This window comes from Microtus oregoni, unplaced genomic scaffold (assembly GCF_018167655.1).
Source record: "Microtus oregoni isolate MIOR12 unplaced genomic scaffold, Mior012 000021F_ref0000039, whole genome shotgun sequence".
Lineage (NCBI taxonomy): Eukaryota > Metazoa > Chordata > Mammalia > Rodentia > Cricetidae > Microtus > Microtus oregoni.
This window is the reverse complement of record NW_024543080.1, coordinates 20,882,364-20,901,873: the sequence shown is the minus strand read 5'-3', so window position 1 is coordinate 20,901,873 and position 19,510 is coordinate 20,882,364. Positions and strand designations below refer to the sequence as shown.

At 47.1% G+C, this 19,510-nt stretch overlaps 1 protein-coding gene across 3 annotated transcripts in view; it reads right to left on the bottom strand.

Annotated features, from left to right (window-relative positions):
• The window catches only part of Lnx1 (ligand of numb-protein X 1), a 108,881-nt gene that overhangs the window by 29,604 nt on the left and 59,767 nt on the right, over window positions 1-19,510 (bottom strand). For all 3 annotated transcript variants that reach the window (XM_041671085.1, XM_041671086.1, XM_041671087.1), the window contains 2 exons: window positions 2,681-2,922; window positions 1,925-2,077 (listed from right to left, as the gene is read on the bottom strand). In XM_041671085.1, the coding sequence (XP_041527019.1) occupies window positions 1,925-2,077; window positions 2,681-2,922 (395 nt within the window). The remainder of the gene's footprint in view (window positions 1-1,924; window positions 2,078-2,680; window positions 2,923-19,510) is intronic.

The window sequence follows — 19,510 nt, the reverse complement described above, 5'->3', positions numbered from 1 at the left end:
GGGGAGAGCATGGGGGCGCGTGGGGAGAGCATGGGGGCGCGTGGGGAGAGCATGGGGGGCGTGCGGGGAGAGCATGGGGGCCTTGTGGGGGAGAGCATGGGGGGCGCATGGGGAGGCATAGAGGGCATGTGGAGAGCACGGAGGGCGGGCAGGTTGGGAGAACATGGAGGACACGTGGGGAGGCATGGAGGGCGTGTGAGGAGAGGACAGCATAGGAGTCGTAGATACTGCTTATGAATTTTCCAAGGGCAGAGTAAATAAAGTGCCTGGGGCTTTAACTTTCAACTCCAAAGAGTGTTTTGGAAGGTTTCAAAAGAGCCAGAACTTGAAGTTAAAATCCCGATTATCCTGATGTGTGTGTGTGGGTGTGTGTTGTGTTGGTTGTTTAGCTGTGTGACTTTGGGCTTCTTACCTAACCTCTCTGGATCATTTTCCTTATCCTGTAAACTAGGAATGACAATCCTTATCTCAGCATTCTTTTTTTTTTAAGATTTATTTATTTATCTATCTATTTATTTATATGTATACAGTGTTCTGTCTGCATGTATGCCTGCACTCCAGAAGAGGGCACCAGACCTCACTGTAGAAGGTTGTGAGCCACCATGTGGTTGCCAGGAATTGAACTCAGGGCCTCTGGAAGAGCAGTCAGTGCTCTTAACCTCTGAGCCATCTCTCCAGCCCCTTATCTCAGCATTCTGTATGACTCAGCGCTCTGACTGTTACTGAAGAGCTGCTCTTGTTTTTTAATGCTGTTATTTACTGTGCAGTTAATAAGAAGCAGATGCGGTGTATGTCTGCAAGCCCGGTAGTGTCAGGAGGCTTGCTGTGAGTTTGGGATCAGCCTGATCGTCACAGGAAGTTCTAGACTAACCAAGACTTCAAAAAAATTATTTTCTGAGACAGACCTTGTCTCAAAAAATGTTAATTTAACCTAAAAGCTTCAATATGAAATGAAAAGAAAGGTGGAAATCAATATCTCCTCAGCTCTACTTATGCTGGGGAAAACGTAAGTCATACATGAACTAAGATTCATGAACTAAGATTCATGGCTTCACAGGTCAACAAGGGCGTTTGGAACAAGCTGCGTAAACTCTCTGTGTGCCTCAGTATACTTGGCTATAAACAGGGCTGAGGACAGTGAACCTTCCTGGAATCCACCAGTGACCTGGAGATGGGCCTGGTCACAGGCTCCTTGTGGTGACTTCTCAATGAGAAAAGGCATGTAGCACATCTAGAGTGTCTCATGTGCAGGCGTGGTAAGAACGCTTGTCTATCAGTCTGTACCACTCTGTAGGTAAAGGTGCTTTTCAAGGACCCACAAGAGAGGTCAGTGGCTCGAGGCCCTTGCTGACCTGAGTTCCAGCCTCAGGCCCCACACTGGGAAAGGAGACTACCAGTCCTCCCAAGCTGTCCTCTGGCTTCCACATGCACTGTGACACATGAGCACATGTGTACGTGGGCCTGCGCAGCCACCTCCACCCGCACACAATAAATAAGAGAATAAAGAAAATTAAGGCCATAAATCAAAACAAAGGAGCCAACTTGTTGCTTATTGGTTTGTACAGAACTCGCGGTATCCACGGCCTTTTCCATTTCAGCCGCAGACTGTGTGTACTGCCGTGCGGTGAGAATGATTTAAAAGAAAATTTCCCTCTCTAACTATGGTAATTATCTTCATATGCGTTAAGCTAGCACCTGAAGTCCAGGGAGCTGATGCATTTTCCCTCATCTTCGTAGAAAGATGACAAAGAAGATGAGGGTTTCAGCCCTTACACAGATGGAGAGGCTGATCAAGGTTAAAAAACAAGGCTTGGGAAGAGAGGGGTCACAGAGGGTGGCTGGTGGTCAGGCTGTTAGCATCCCTGAAGTGACTCTGGAAACCCAGCCTGTGGCTAGCCTGGGGGAGGGATGGGGATTCCTTTACCTTCAGGGACAGTGGTGTTCTCAGAGTTCTCCCTGCCCTGGTCAGTGTGGTTGTCAACGGTACTTCCGCTCTTGGTCCTTCGAAGAACACTCAGAGCTCTGTTGATCTTCTTAAAAGAGCGGCTTCTCATGGTGGAGCGCTCAAAGGGCCGTGCTAAGGAGAGATGTAACGGAAAAGGGAGTCACAGGTTTACAGCCATCATCCCTTAGCCAAGTGCTCTGCTCTGGGCCTGGAATCCCAGCACTCAGGAGGTCAGACAGGAAGCCCAGGAGGTCAAAGTCAGCACGGAGTGAGACTCTGCCTCAATACAAACAGAAAAGTGACTACGGTAAAAAAAAAAAAAAAAAAAAAGAAAGAAACCTCTTATATATTAAAGAGATGAAATGGGATAATACGTTATTAAAACAGTGATTGCCTCTTAGTGATAAGAGTTTATTTACCCATACTTCTAAATTCTCTTGTAATAAGAAAGCGTATCTCACTGATGTAAAATCTTTTCTCCCAGGGAGGAACCGTAAGTCATCAGACCTCACCTCAACTGCCTTCACCAAGTCAGATTACATGGCCATAAAAATCTGAGCACTCACAGTTCCTCTTCACTTTGGAGAACTGAACATGGGGTGACTGCCAAAACTACCAGAACCATTTCCCCTTAAAAAAAAAAATTTCTAGAACTTTCCACCACGAGTATTCTACAGAGGGCAATCCCAGGGAAAACCAAGAGCCTGTTCCCGGACACCCACCCCTCTGACTCACCCCTGGTTCGGTTGCTCCGGCCAGAATCCGAGAGGTTGGCTACCGCCTCCCCCTCCTCCACTGGGGACACGTAGGCAGGGTTGTCTAGGCCAGGCTCATCGGTCATTAAGGAGATGGTGGCAGCGGCCGAAACCTCTGAGGAGAGTGGTACCACCGTGAGACTGGCAGAGCCATCGCTGCAGCCATCTTGTGAGCGCCTTTTCCGGTCCTTGGTCAGGCCATAGTGGGAGGCACCTTTGCAGCTGGAGCAAACGCAAACGGGGCAGTCTGGTTAGGACTCCAAATACACAATCTGCCCGTGGATAGCCCAGCCTTCCCCTTTCACACATACGAATTCAATATGTACTTGATGACTTGAGACAGTAATTAAAATTGCCTGTTGCGTTCTCCTAGCACTGTCCCCACATTGGCGACTGAGCGGTAGGACATCGAATCGACCTGACTGTGGTGCCGGGATGGAGAGCTCTAACGTTTGGACTTGGCAATGGCTTCTTACTGGCGTCTGTTTTGACTATGAACGCCCTTCGTCACATTCCTACTCCCTTCTTTCGGTTTTGATCCCACGGTGTTGGACATAAATATACGAGGTCACTCCCAGAGCCCGTATTTAGCTGACCATAGAAACAGAACTGCCCTTGCCGTAAAGCCACAAGGCTTATTCAAAACTGCTATTCTCTAGGGGTGGGCGTGGTGGCTTCCATTCCTGTCCCATTCCTAGGTCTGTTCATGCCTCCCCTGCTCTTCAGAGGGACCAACACCAGGGGTTCTCACACACTGGAAAATGTCACATGCCACACACTGGGAAATAAAAATATCTTTGATTTTTATCACTAACAACAGAAACTCCTTCTGACTGTTTTCTTGTTTCTATCCATCTTATTCATTATTTCATCTCACCAAGAACCAAACTTTGAAAGTAGACCACACATTGGTACAATAGGGGAAGGGAGAAATGCCAGGGCTCAGAAGAGCACTGTGAGAGCCAATTTAGAGCCTTATTCTTCATGAACACTTTTCATTGCCAGTAGGCTAGTCAGGTCCGTTCACCGACGAAGGCTTTGGTCAGGAACTGCTGGAGAGGGCAGCTAGACGACACAGCCGCTGTCCTAACAGAAATCGCACTAATGAGCTCCTTCAAGCAGCCATGGGTGTGCTGATTCTATTATTCTTCCCGGTTTATTACACAAACCCCGTATCTGCGGTTCTCAGCTTATGGCTCGCAACCCCTTTGGGGGTTGAATGACTCTCACAGGTGTCTCCTGAGACCCTCAGAAAACACAGATATTTACATTATGACTCATAATTTACATTAAGATTCATGTAACAAAATTACAATTATGAAGTAGCAATGACAATAACTTCATTGGTTGGAGGACAACATGAGGAGCTGAGTTAAAGGGCTGCAACATTAGGAAGACTGAGAACCACTGCAGTATACGATTCAAGTCTTTTATTTTCTATTTATTTGCTTATTTTTCTCTTATAACATTTGCAACCTTACTTGAATGATGCTTTGTGTCCTTGAAAGGACACAGATGCCACTGTGCATCTGCAGTTAGCAGGCTTCACTCGTTTCTCTTACTTTCCCATGTCTGCAATCAGGATGTACCAAGGATTCCGAGCAATATCCGCTGCCAGGCAGCAGCTGTGGTGTAGGGATCATTGCCTGGGCATGGCTGCCACCATTGTCGCATCCCTCCCACTGTGCTGGGTTCACGCTTTTCTTTACTCCACTGAGTGGTTGCCACGCAAACGTCTTACAACAGAATCCACCATGGACATACTGCTATACCCATCCATCCCACTCCTCAGTTCTCAGCAGAGGAGCGTTTTCCTGCAGTAGGTGGGATTAACACAGAGTGGACGATGTGCAGTGAGAAACTTTGGAACACTCAGTCCTAGATGGGATGTCTTCGTCAAATCTCCCCTCTCAGGGCTGAGGGATCTATGCAGACGAGCAGGAGGGAAGAGTGTTAAGAGCCAGGGGTGGTGGATGCTCCAAGGAAACAGTGTCTTCCAGACACAACAGGACTCAGACGCATGCACACTCAGAGAGACAGACAACACACACATGACCTGCACAGGTTCAAACCAGATAAATCCCAGCACCAAGAAGGGAAGTGGGAGCAGAGTCCCACTATTAACCCGGAAGGTACCTCAATTATACCTGCTGGAAAGGGGGAAATTAGTTTTCTCCAACCGAGTGCCACTAGGTATATCAATTATTCTTCCAAACAGTCCCCATGTCCCAGAGTAGTTACCCATCACAAACAAACCCCATGATTTTGTGTGCTTTTAATTTTGTTATTTTTTTCTCTTATTGGGTTTTTTTTTTGTTTTAATTTTCTTTTCCTTTTTCTTTCTTTTTTTGAGGGAAAGAGAGAGAATGCAAAGTTGTATTGGGACCGAAGTGGGGCAATCTGGGAGGAGTTATGGAAAGAATACTATTAAATATATTTATGAAGAGGCCATTATACTTCAGCATCGGAATGAAAAGTTACTGAATATAAAAAAAAAAACAGCGGAGGATTCGCCAGTTTTGTTTTAATGAAGCAGACATCCATCCCTAGAAGAATGTCTACAATGTTGTTATTTTCTTTCAAGGGAAAAAGCAAATGGTTTATTTTGATTTATTTCATGTGTATGAGTGTTTTGCTTACATATATGTTGTGAATTATGTGGATGCCTGGTGCTGGCAGAGGCCAGAGAAGGCATCAAATCCCTGTAACTGGAGTTACAGATGGTTGTGAACCACCATGTTGGTGCTGGGAACCGAACCCAAGTCCTCTGGAAGAGCAGCCAGTGTGTGTGTGTGTGTGTGTGTGTGTGTGTGTGTGTGTGTCTTGAGACAGGGTTTCTCTGTGTAACAGCTCCAGCTATTCTGGAACTAGCTCTGTAGACCAGGCTGGCCTCAAACTCAAAGAGATCCACCTGCCTCTGCCTCCCAAGTGCTGGGTTTAGCGCCAAGCACCACCACTGCCCAGTTGCAGCCAGTGTTCTTAACTGCTAAACCCTCTTCCTAGCCCCAAAAGGCTCCATCTCAGGGCTGGAAAGATGGTTTGGTGGTTAAGAGCACATCCTGTTCTTGCAGAGGGTCCTCATTCAGCTCCCAACACCCATGTCATGTGGCTCATACAACCTCTTGTAACTCAAGGTCTGGAGGGATCTGATTCCTCTGCCTCCATGAGTACTCCTCCTGCACTTGTGTGCACATACCCCGATGCGCGCGCGCACACACTTTAGAAATAAAGGAAATGTTTAAGAGAATGTTTTCTTTCATTAGAAAGACACTCCCAAAGAGAAGAAAAGCAGTACTGCATTTGTGGTGGAAAAGGATCGCCCGTCTCACACCAAGCAATGCAGCCCAGGCCAGAGGGAGTAGCTGGGTTAACATAAGTGCATTTTACAGCCAATAGAACCTGCTGTGAGTAACCTAGTCATGCTTAGGGGTGTTTGTGTAATTTAACTGGAGACACATTTTAAGATTCCCTTTTCTTGTTAGTAAATACAATACAATGCTCTTCATAACCAGTGGCATTTTAAACGTGATGACATGCGGTGTTAATCTCAGTTGAAGGGGCCTGTGATTACACAACTTCATACCCTCATTTGCTAGAAGACAGACAGGCCGGTACAAGCTGGAGCTTATACTTTTGAGCTGCCTCCAGAACTCCTCCTGGGAAGCCTTAGCATCCCTTTTGAATTGGTGAGGTACTTTTTTTTTTTTCATCCTCATTAGTTACTTTGGCTTGAAATTATTCTGCTTCAGAAGAGTGAAGTGGTTGATATGGGGAATTTAAAAATTGGAAGAAATACTGTGTGATGGAAAAAATCCTAGCCAGCACACGTTGGAGAGCGCCAAAACTGTAATCCGAGAGCGGAATGCTTCTCTGAAGGCCAGCAGCATTTGGTCAGCAGTGCACGGGATGGAAGATTTGGAGACAGCATCTCTTTGCGGTGCTTGACCAAGCAGTGCCCTTGACCATGCGCTCAGCCCGAGCAGGGAAAGTATTTCCCTAGGACACGGCTGTGTGGATTGGCACAAGCTATGGCTTTCTTCGAGGGACATAACCTGTCCCATTGAGAAAGCTGAATCTCATCCCTGTGCCTTGAGAGAACTGGAGAGGAGAAATTCCGAGACCATAACCATTAAGACACCACTGCTGTCTCAGATTTCTGGGACTCTAAGGGCATATTTTTCTTTTTTGAATGCAGAAGAGGAAACAGCGTTAAATGGATGACGAGACTCCTCCTTGGCACTCGATTCCCAGCTGTAGTTACAATAGCTCGGGAGAGTGCAGAACCTACATGGAGACATTCGGACTCATGAGCTCTGGATAAAAACCAGGGTCACAACTCACCCTTCTGTCATGTCGGGTTTCTCCGTCTTCTCGGCTTAGTCTGAATCTGCGGCCGAGGGATAGACGAAAGTAGTGGCTGTACTTACTAATTATCGCTTCTGTGGTGACTGATACTGGGGGCTCTTGATTTACAGTCGAGCGAAGGAGAAGGGGCAGAGCTGATTGATGGTAGCCAGGACAGGAAGATAGGCTGTACCCTGGCTGCGTTCAAAGCCAGCAGGATTTATGCTCCCTTCAGTTACCTGAGCCCTAAGTACTCTCAGGTGCTGAGGGCCATGGGCTTGAAGGATGAGCATAAGAACACAGAACACCATTTCTTCAACTCAAGCCACAAACTCTGGATATGCTGTCTGCCAAAACAAGCATCCTGGAATCATCTTTCTTGGTACTGATGAAGTCTGGGTCCTGAGCTCCTCCATTGAAACCAGCAGCCAGTGACAGATCAGTCTGCTTCTGAGGGCACCAGCACCAGGTGCCCTGGAATTTGGGGTTGAGGGGTTGAATGTGTGAAGAGGAAATGAACCCTCTTCCTACAAAAAGTCTTGAGTCTGTGGTATGAGTTGCTAATGGGAGCTGGAACTAGGATCCGGATGGAGCCCAGACATGGTTCACAAAGGTCCTAAGGGGACCTCCACAGAGCGCAGCCTGCCGGGTGGGGGTGGTCCTAGCTCATTTGCAGGGAGGGGCTTCCTGCTGTCTATGAACTGGCCCACTTATGATAGCTTGCAAGCTGCCCACAAGAAAGTAAGCCCCTACCCTCACAACATTATCGCAACAACACAACCCTCCCTGAGGCGATCTCCCTCCTCTCAGTGGCTTCTGATACAAACTGGACTCAACTCCTCACTCAGGATCCATTAATTGTCCAGTCTCCTCTCACTGTAACCCGGGTACTGAACTCACAGGTTAGTGAAGCAAGGGAACAGGGAAATCAGTCAGGTAAGCCAGGCAGGAACCGTGGCGAGCGGTGTTGATTCTAGTATGGGCTTTTAGCTGAGAAGGCTACCTCATTAGAAGGCTAGCCCAGCATTGTCAGGAGCAAACAATCTGGACACTAAAACCCACATTTTAATGTGAATTTTTTTTACATATGTGCTTTAAAACACTGTGCGGTCCAAACAAAACACAAACACACATGTAGCACACATCTACCTCAAAGAAAAGCACATTCCAACCACCAGTAATAAGAAAACCTGCCAGTGTGGGAGAATTGGGTCCATTTCTCTCTTCTCAGTTCTCTAGGAAGCAATATGAAGCCGGGGTGGTGGGGTGCACACCTTTAATCCCAGCACTCGGGAGGCAGAGACAGTGAATCTCTGAATTAGAGGCCAGTCTGGTCTACAGGACAGCCAGGGCTACACAGAGAAACCCTGTCTCTTGAAAAACCAAAAACAAAGAAGAAGCAGTTTGACTCTGGCGTTCTGCTTTCTGCTAGTTGTATGAAGTGTGAGGTGCACGTGAACACAGAGGCAAGATGGGGGCTCAAGAGGGCTCCCCTTTCACTCACCTGTCCCAGGCCACTTTTCTGACCAAGTTGGAGGTTGAGAGTGAATTCTCAACTGTTCCTTTTTTTTTTTTTCAAAAGAATTGATAGTTTGCTTGAAACCGGAACTTAACTGGAAAGGCGACATCTAGTCCTATGAGATATACCTGTCCGTTCTCCCATGTCAAGGGAGCCAACGGTGGAGACTCCAGCGAGAAGCGAGTTTCCTGCCAACAGCTGGCTCTGAGGCCTTTGATGGCGTCTGAAGCAGACTGTGAGTTCCTCATGTTCTTCTCTCACACAGCCTGGCCTCCAGCCCAGAGCTTCCCTGAGCTCTGGACTCAGCTATCAGATGCTCCACATCCTCACTTTGACATCTAATACACATCCTCAACACAACATCCACACATCCTAATCTCCCTGCCACGCCAGTTCTTACATCTTTCCCATTGTGTTAAAGAGCTCCTATATCCATCACATCTGTTGAGGCCAAAAATCTCAGCCTCAGCCTCCATTCCTCTTTTTCCTTTGGCATCCCAGGTACAATCTAACAACAACAACAACAACAACAACAATGACAACAACAACAATGACAACAACAACAACAATGACAACAACAACAACAAATTATCCAGAAACCAGCAGATGCTCATCGCCACAGCCACCCTGCCCCATCTTATCAGTGAGTTACTGCCCTAACCTCCTAACTGTCCTATGCTCCATCCTTGCTCTTCCCCAATTATTCTCAACATGAACATCTGCTATGGTTTTAACATGGTTTGAATATATCCCCCAAGGGTTTGTGTGTTGAAATTTAAATTTTCTGTGCCGTTAGGATTATGGAATGTTAATCTAAGCATGGTGTTTGGAGATGGGGATTTTTGGGAAGCGATTAGGATTAAACAAGGCCATTAGGATGGGATCCTTGAGATGGAATGCTGCTGGCCTTAGCAGAAAGACAAGAGTCTCTCCTATCCTTGCCACATGATGCCCTGTGCTTCCCATGGCACCATGCAGTCCCAGCACAGGGGCTGGACCTCACTCACCGCCTTCATATTAGGGTTCTGAATCCCTAACAGATCATGAAAAATAGTTTTATATAATGACTGTTGAGACGGTGATCTTCACACAGAAACATTTACCTGAATAGTTATTCAGTTAAGATAAATACTTTTAAAATTTATTACAATTCTTCATCTATGGGAGAGGACATTCCAGCACAGGTGTGCGGAGGGCCGAGGACAACTTGTAGAAATTGGCTCTTTCCGTCCCTATTCGGGTCCTGGGAGCCAAGCTCAGGTCATCAGGCTTGGTGGCAAGTGCCTTTACCTGCTGAGCTGTCTGGCCAGCACATGGAACAATGCTTTAAGACCTAAATACAATATCCAAATAATTAACTAAGGAATTTAAGTTCCAAATGCAGTGATAGTTTCTATACTAGACAACTATGGTAAGGTCGGATGCACATATGTGATAGCACACTATGATATGACCAGGTGTGGTGGATCCCCTCTGATATGACCAGGTGTGGTGGATCCCCTCTGATATGACCAGGTGTGGTGGATCCCCTCTGATATGACCAGGTGTGGTGGATCCCCTCTGATATGACCAGGTGTGGTGGATCCCCTCTGATATGACCAGGTGTGGTGGATCCCCTCTGATATGACCAGGTGTGGTGGATCCCCTCTGATATGACCAGGTGTGGTGGATCCCCTCTGATATGACCAGGTGTGGTGGATCCCCTCTGATATGACCAGGTGTGGTGGATACCCTCTGATATGACCAGGTGTGGTGGCACACCTCTGATATGACCAGGTGTGGTGGATCCCCTCTGATATGACCAGGTGTGGTGGATCCCCTCTGATATGACCAGGTGTGGTGGCACACCTCTGATATGACCAGGTGTGGTGGATCCCCTCTGATATGACCAGGTGTGGTGGCACACCTCTGATATGACCAGGTGTGGTGGATCCCCTCTGATATGACCAGGTGTGGTGGATCCCCTCTGATATGACCAGGTGTGGTGGATCCCCTCTGATATGACCAGGTGTGGTGGCACACCTCTGATATGACCAGGTGTGGTGGCACACCTCTGATATAACCAGGTGTGGTGGCACACCTCTGATATGACCAGGTGTGGTGGATCCCCTCTGATATGACCAGGTGTGGTGGCACACCTCTGATATGACCAGGTGTGGTGGATCCCCTCTGATATGACCAGGTGTGGTGGCACACCTCTGATATGACCAGGTGTGGTAGCACATACTTGCAATTCCAGCATTTAGGATTGTGCAGGAGGATTTGAGTCAAAGTCAACCTGGGCTACATAGGAAGATTATCTCATAAAAACAACAGCAAAAAGAACACACAGAAATGAGAGTATTTCACAGTAATATGGAATTAACTAGTTGAGCACTACAATTAATTAATTAATCCAATAAAATGACCAGTAGGCATGCAGCATCCCTCTCTTGGATAGAGAGAGTGCCCCTCTTTAGGATGGAGACACAGCATCTCTCTCCAGGATGGAGACGCAGCATCTCTCTCCAGGATGGAGATGCAATATCCCCCTCTCAAATGGAGATGCAGCGTCCCTCTCTAGGATGGAGATGCCTTCCTCTCTTCTCTTGGGACCTGGAAAGAGCCAGCTCATGGATTCCCATGTCTTTCACGGCTGGTGGCAGAGACACCAGTTGGACCGCTAACTGGTTTGCTCTGGGCAACCACAGGGCTGTAAGTAAACCTCTGTTGAACCCAACCGAGTAACAGTCATCCTTTCCGCATTGCACTACAGAAACCCCAGGGTTGGGAACTGCAGGATGTGCCCACATGGCCCTGGCAATATTTAGTTACCCGTGGTTGGCTGTGATATGGGTCTGGGACCCCTCTCCCTCAGCAAGCTCATCACATCCCTCTTCAGTCCCACGTATTCCAAAATCAAAATGTCGAGGAAAGGAGAAAAGGAGGAATAGATTTTCAACTGGCCTTTATTTCCCTCGAGTACTTCACTATACAACTTTGACAGTTTTATTGCTTTGTTTTGTTTGGGGGTGGGGGTGGAAGGTTCTCGCTACAGTGTAACCCAGCTTTGACAAGCGAGGCTTGACTTTATAATCCTCCTGCCTTAACCCCTTGCGATATGGGGCTATACACACATGTCTCACACTCAGCTTAGAATGTATTTTAAATCATGCCTGTACTTAACACCAATGAAGGCTTCTGATTACATACCTTCTTTTGATGCTGGTACAGTGAAGGCTTTATAGAATAGTACTAAAATACTTCTTCTCATTCAGTGAATTCACCGAGGGCCATGTAAGAAACATGGGGAGGTGAAAAAACAAACTAGATTTTCAGGTTGAAAACACCTAGGTGGGAATCATCTCCGCAACCTTACCACTCTGCAAATGTAGACAAGTTCCCCGGTCAATCCCCCTGACTCATTTCCCGTAAGTCAAATGATATTTACTTACTGTGAGGTTTAAATATTCGTGTGCAGTGCCCAGCACTGCCTGGAATTCAGTAGCAAGGTGACGAGCAGTAACTAGTGTAAATGTACCTCAATGTGCATGGTTAGACACTGGATGCAGAGAAAAATATTGTACAACGTGTAACTAGGGGCTGACGTGGAAACAGGAAAACCGTCATGCCTTGTTATTGGAGAGATGCAGGTAGAGACTAGCGTTGGGAGAGCACAGAGAAAGAGCGCATTCTGCTTAGGGGCATCAGGGAAGGCTTTTCAGAAGAGGCGAGTTGGGGTTGGAGAATGGCTTGGCGGTTAAGAGTACCGGCTGTTTTTCCAGAGGACCCAGCACCCACATGGCAGCTTTCAACCGTCTGTGGTTACAGTTCCAGGGGATCCGACACCCTCACACAGACATACATGAAGACATGTTAACTATCAGAAGAGGGGAGTCCAGAGAAATGAGTGATATCAGCTAACAGCCACGATGGAGACACTACATTCAAAGGCCCCAAGGACAAGCGCATGATGAGTGTTAGGGAGGGTGGATTCCATACACCATACACGTGTCCTGTTACACGCTGATGGGGAAAGAAGGGTGAAAGTGAGATCCAAACAAGTAGGTAAAACCTGGGACACATGACTACCGGCCCCACTCCTGGGCTCTGGCAAGGCTAAGTCATCCTCTTGGGGCTGGGACAGTAGCACAGAGAAGTCTGATGCTCAGACTGAAGAGGGAGGAGGCTGGAGGAAGGAAGCCGATAGTGCTCAGCTCCAAGTCTCCTCTTCAGGCTCTCTAGACCATCAGCCTAAACAGGGTTGCCGCTGCCAACACCAGCCAGCCAGCCAGCCACTTCATGTATTAGAGTTAGCATGCAAAATCCCTCCCCTCTTCCTTCCCTCCCTCCACTTCTTTCTCATCCATGATCTATTCTATGATTTTCTCTTTCTTCTCTCTCTCTCTATCTCTTCCTCTTTCCCTCCCCCTCTCTCTTTCTCTCTCTCCCTCACTTTCTTTTCTTTCTTTTTGTTTTTTTGAGCTAGATCATCACATGTAGGGCAGGTTAATCTGGGAACTTGTAACCCTCAGCATCCTACGTGCTAGGCTTACACGTCGTGCCGCTGTATTTAGTGTTTCCCCATTTAAAAGACCATTTCTTCTCTCCCAGAGCCTATAGCTTGCAAGAGAGCACACTCACGCTCGTCTTGAGCACACCAAGCCCTCGGCACAGTGCACAAAGTACAGGTAGACAGCGCATCGTAGCGCCACAGGCTGGGCCAACACAGCTTAGGCCTGAGAGTAGCTATCTTTCCTCCCTCCTCTCATTAGATGTTTTCTCTTTATGCTTCTGATTGTGCTGGCCGAGACATGGTTTTAATACTTGCAAGCTGCCTTAATCCTCTTTTGGGGGTATGGAGAAGACAGGCTATATATTTTAAATAAATGACAATATTTTGTGTCTTTAATGTAAAGCAATAGAAATCTCCATTGTGTTTGAGATAAAAATAAATGGATCATGCGTGATCTTCCAAACGCTCCCACTGAGACTCCCGAGCCCACCCTGGAGTTGGACCCAGCCCTGCCAGTTCATTCTCATCATGCTGCTTGGAAGAGACTCAATAGCTGTGGCGTAGTTTTTATTAAGGGGACTGCTCTAGCGCCCAGACTTCCTGGTCCCAAACACAAGGCTCCTACCTAGGAACTTTCTGAGCTCTGATTGGATAGTTATTGGCTATATTTTATTTCCTATACCTGTACCTTCTCAAACAATTCCTCTTTGACCTAAGGACATTAGGTAAAATTACTCTTAACGTTCTTTTGATTTCCCTTCTAGGTTAAAACCCATGCTCCCTGGGGTGGAACCGCAGGCTCATTTACCTAGAAGTAAGTAGCCAGTAACAAAATACCAGAAACGATACCAGTAATAAACATGAGTGTTTGTGTGTAGTCTTGGGTGAAGGCGGCATAAGTTAATAAGTCAAAGAGGTCACCCAGGGAGCAAGTGCACCCTCTGGTAGTCAGGATAGAGCCAGAGTGTGAATTTGAACTAAGGTGGATCTCATCCTAAAGAGACAACAGACTTCCTATCTCTCCGCTGGCCACACACTGCTACCCCCGTCCTCACTACTTCCTCTCTTCTGCCTGCAAACCTCCAGGGGAAATGTCCCCAGGTCTCCAACCACCCGCTTCACTTGTTAATGAACACCAGAGAGGAAAAATTCCAAACAAGCAGAGAAACCATGTGAGATGGGAGGTTGGGTCCCAGCTGCCTGAGGCTCTGAGGTAGATGGGTGATGTCAGGGGAGGCATTCAGACCTCAGGACAGAGTTTGCACAGGCAATGGATAGTCCAATGCCAGTAGGCATGCATGACTCAGTTTACCCAAGATGCTGTGCACGCCTGAGATACAACTGGCCAGACTCTCAACAGGGTCAGCTTCTATCTGAGGGTGGGGTGAGATGGGGAGAAATCCTAGAGAGGAAATGCGTCTCTTTTCCCTTCAGATTAATGGCGCTCCTCTGCTTCTATTTTTTTTCCTATTAATTTACAGAGTTAGCATCTATAGGAATCTGGTTCTGTGTTTTGATCCTTCAAATCTCAATTCACAATGCAGGATCAACAGTTAGGGCCGTGCATGCAGACGGTTCACTTGCTATGTACTGTGGAACACTTCCATGTGCACTGGCCCATCCAATCCTCACACCAACCCTAAGAGGAAAATATTGCTATACCCAGCTTGCCAGTAAGAAATGAAAGAAGGGAGACCCTAATAACCCTCCCAGGCACACACAGCTAGGAACTGGAGAGGATGGCGGAATTCTCTTTGAGCTGTGCCCATTAGGGTTGTAAGATGCCTCCATGGCTGTTGACTGGTAATTGAGAGGTGCTTGGGATACGGGAAGCAGAAGCAGAGGAAATACAAGGAAAATTAGAAGCAGGCGATTGCAACTACCCTATTCTTCACGACCGTATCATCCTCTGCAGCTACTGCATGGCTCTCGCGAAGAACTCAGGCAGTGTGACCTGCCAAGCGTGGCCTGTTCTAATCAAGCCTGTGCCTTCAGGCCTGGAGCTGAGAGATGTGAGCCACAAACATCACACTGCCCGTGTCCTTGTCTCTGCCCTGTCATCTGGGCCTTTTGCCAGCAGAGTGCACATCCTAGGTCCCAGAATGCCCTTGGGCTTCCCGCTTCACTGTCATTCTTCATCCCCAGAAATAACCCAATTATCTCTGGGAATAGTTTTGGCTTCTGCCTCCTAGAAGCAGAAGTTTAAAAGTATCCTATCTGGGCTCTGGGCACTTTTGGGAGGATTATTTATTCTGCCTGTAGAGGGAGCTCGTGAGTTCTGGACTTTAGCGTTTGCTGTTAAAATCGGGCTTTACTAAGAGAGGAAGCCCTGCAAGAAGCCCACACTGTTGGCGTTCCCCGTTTGTTCCTGTTTATGCCAGTGGTTATGACAGTCATTAGATTGTGTGTTTCTTTATTAGCAGGCATAGAATTGGGGCTTAGCTTATTCAACATTGTCCTGACCAGGTGATGTTACCCCCTCTTTACAGGTATAGACAATGAAGTTCAACTTGGCAGCAAGAGCTGAAAGTCAGACACAGCTTTGGGATTCTGATATTAGTTTAAATCCTCTTCATATCTGTCTTATGACAATGTCAACAATGTCACTGTTCTGGAGGTGGCTTACCAGTTCTGAGCACACTTTCTGCTCAACCTATTTAGTTTCCACTATAACCTAGCAGGTTATGCAGATTTGGAAACAATGCATAGCTTAACTCTCCCATGGTCACGGTTAACCTCTAGTGACCAGCAGTCCCTGTTTGCCTGGGACTAACCTGGCTCTGAGATGCAGAATGTCCATATTAAAACTGCTCAGTCCCAGGCATACCTGATAAACTGGTCACCTCATTGGTGGCAGACAGTGTGACATCAGAGGCGTGGTTCACAATAGGACACTAGTGTATTTCACCCCATTTTCTATGTTTTGGCCCAATTAGTTAATGAAAGCTTCTTGGGGGATGGGGGGATGGGGTGGGGCTTTCATAGTTTCAGATGCCTCCGGGGGTATCCTCGCTCGAGTGTTGTCCAGGATGCACCTCCTCCCAGCAGCTGCTCCTTCTTAGCAACTCTGCAGGTTCAATTGTATGCAATCCCAGGGCCTCCCAGATCCCAGATCCTCGAAGAATCGCCTCACTGTTTAGGTTAGACAAAGCCTAGCTGATAGCCAGGAGAGTCTGATAAATACGAGCGCTGCTCCCTGGGTGCCTCGGAAGAATTCCAAAGCCCAAACCAGATGTGCGATTGACAGAAGTTGATGAGCTATGGTGGAGGGTTTGGGCACAGTCCACATGCCAGGTCAATTCTTCATAGAGACGTCAGGGTAGTTTATCCATCCTACGACTCTCTGGCCCCTTTGAGGTCATCAACTTCTCTTCCTGGACATTTTGGGGGAGGGGAGCTGGTGATTCTCAAGCTACAGACAACAGGAACTTTTGTCAACTGTGTAGGGATTCCAGTGCACATGACGGGGTGGTGGAGGAGGCCAGCTTTAGGCCCAACTTTTGGTCCCCGCCATTTTTGATGCCATTGAGAATTATTCTTACTTGAAAGCACTTGGCAATGAGCTCAGCCTGGTGGCGTTGGTCTGTGATAGCAGCTACTCAGGAGGATCACAGGTTCTACTTATCTAGAGTGAGTTCACACCGGCTTGATCAACAGAGTGAAACTCTGTCTCAAAGAAAAAGTAATAAAATAAAACACACAGAGGGCTGGAGATGAGACTCGGTGGAAAGCAAGCACATAGCATGCACAGGCGCCTGGGTTAACTTTGCACACTGTTGCATGCATTAATGCACACGTGCGCGCACACACAGAGACATGCACACACAGAGACACATGAATAGCACATTTCAGAAAACTGGGCTATAGAGCAGCTGCTTTTTACTTTGGAGTTGGTGGGAAATGGCTTTTGGGGTAACAGGAATCAAGGCAGCCTGACCATTGTGGTTTTCTGACTGACTTTCCACATTGCCTGGGCACCCAGATGCCGGCAAGTGTCTTTTTTTGGTCTTGGTGTTTTTGGTGAAGTTCATTCAACCCCAGGGGCTGTGCAGAGGGTCACAGCTTCATGTGGAGAGGAACATGGGAGAAGGTGGCGTGGCACTCAAGTGGGAATTATTTCCAGATGACATTTCAAAACTGTCCCTCTACTCCTCCACATCCATCATGTGGCATTTCTTGGGTAACTATGACAATGCTCCTCCGTCTAAGCCCTTTCCAGGCTGGACATCACAGACTCTCCAAAGTACACGACTCGACACATGGGTATTGAGAAATTGTGTTCTTCCTCCCCGCTTGCCAGTGTGTCACAGGAAACTATTTGGCTCTTTGGTGTTAACATCTTTCTTGCACAAATCATAAAAAAGAATCCTATTTTTCCAACCAGTTTCTATGTTTGCTCAACGAACTTCCTCTTCTTTTGGGCAACAATCGGCTTTTTGCAAATCGCATTTCGTGACCTCAAAATTACGTTTTGCAAATGTGGAGCAGAGTGTAGCTGCGTCTCCCAGTTGCGGGACTGCGAACTCTGTGTTGAGCCCCTGTTCTCTCTTGTCGGAGTCATTTCTTAGCTATGGCTCTGCTTGAGCGCATTCACTGGGCACAGTTGCTGCACTAGACCAGGACACTTGCTGTCCGATGCATTAGCAACTGTCTCTCCTCATGTCACCCATTTTGGCTGCATGCTTGTGCCCAAACTGGCCTCTTCCCCCTGTGGCTACCGCTCAAACAAATACTGTTTAAGTCAAAGCTCACCTCTAATCTCACTTGGAAGCTTCATGGTATAGTATAGGATTGTGGGTAACACTCAAGACTTTCAGAGGACGCCTGAAACCACAGAGAGAACCAAAGCCTGTATTATCACAAACACAAAGGCACATGCGCGCGCATGTGTGTGTGAGTGTGTGTGTGAAAGAGAGAGAGAGAGGGAGAGAGAGAGAGAGGGAGAGAGATTAATATACAAAGCTGGTGCAGTAACAGACTACAAGACAGTGTAATGAAAGCTAGGTGACAAAGATTCCCAAAGCATTTCACTGTAATATTCTCTTACCACAAATAGGGGACTATGGAGTCTGCACCTCGCTGAACTCACTCATTCATCCATTCGTCTCATAGACATTTAGGTGGCAACTATAGTCAACTAACTGTCAGTCAGAAGGTTGGGCCCTCCTCATACAGCCCTGGTTGTAGCTGGCAACTTCACACAGAAAGCAAACAGGCATGCCAACAAGGCCAACGTGAGCTGTGCACTCAAACAACCATGAATAGGATACATTTGTTTTGAACTCCAGAACATTCTAACTGCAATGGAAATGCTAACACTTGAACTTGCCTCATGCGGAGTACTATGACGCACCTACTGTACGGAGGAACAGCGTGCCATGATGTATTCTCCTACCATTTCAGAGACAGCAGCTCCCTGGCAACGTATCTATGCCTCACAGGGCTTTTGCGTCTTTCAGTTTATATATAAAACCGTGGTTATGGTATACAGTCACCAAAGACCTCCTCAGTTTTATTAGAACAAAATAGAATCAGTTTTTCTGATGTAACCTCAAAAGTAACTGACAGGGGCTGGGAACATGGCTCAGTAGCTTAAACATGTGTCACGCAAGCATAAAGTGTCTATGATTGCCAGAGGGCAGGCAAGTGCCAGGTAAGTGTGGCAAGTGCCCTGGAATTCCAGCATGGGATTTTTCTTTGATGGTGGCTGGGGAGGATACTCAGTTCCCTTATTTACCCCAGAATAAGGTTGAAGTCTAGGGGAACCTGCGTGCGCTGATCCAAACGGGAAAGAAAATAAGTTTTTTCCCCCCACTTGGCTATGGAATCATTTCAATTTGACGAAGGAGTGTGTCTACTTTCCCCGCCTTTCTGCTGAATCAGGCTGCACTATTTTGTCTAACATAACAGTTACTTCTTAAAGGTTTATTCACTTAGACGATCTAGTTAAAACATAACCAGGCAAACAGCCCACCAAAGGGGTGGCCAATCTGATCATCTATTCGTGCAACATTTAAGAAGAGATTTACTTTCTTTATTTTTAGTGTGTGTGTGTGTGTGTGTGTGTGCAAGTTGAGTGCAGATGCTCTCAGACACCAGAGGCAGCTGATCCCTTGGAACTGGAGTTAAAAGTGCCTGTAAGTCACCTAATATGGGTGCTGGGAACCAAACTGGGGTCCACAGCAAGAGCAACAAGTACTCTTAACCCCCGAGTCATTTCCAGCCCCTTCTTGAACTTGAACTCTGTATCTCAAGGGCTAAGTTGAAAAAGTCATCTTAACAAATATAATGGTATTTCTGAATTTCTGGACTTAAATCACATTAAAGGGTTTTTGATTATCTTGAATGACTAAGCTTTTGGAATCCATGGAATCTGCAGCCCAAGAGGGAAGCCTGACATCTGTGAGGGAGTGACAGCCAGCATGGGAAGTAGTGGGCTCTCAACTCTCTGT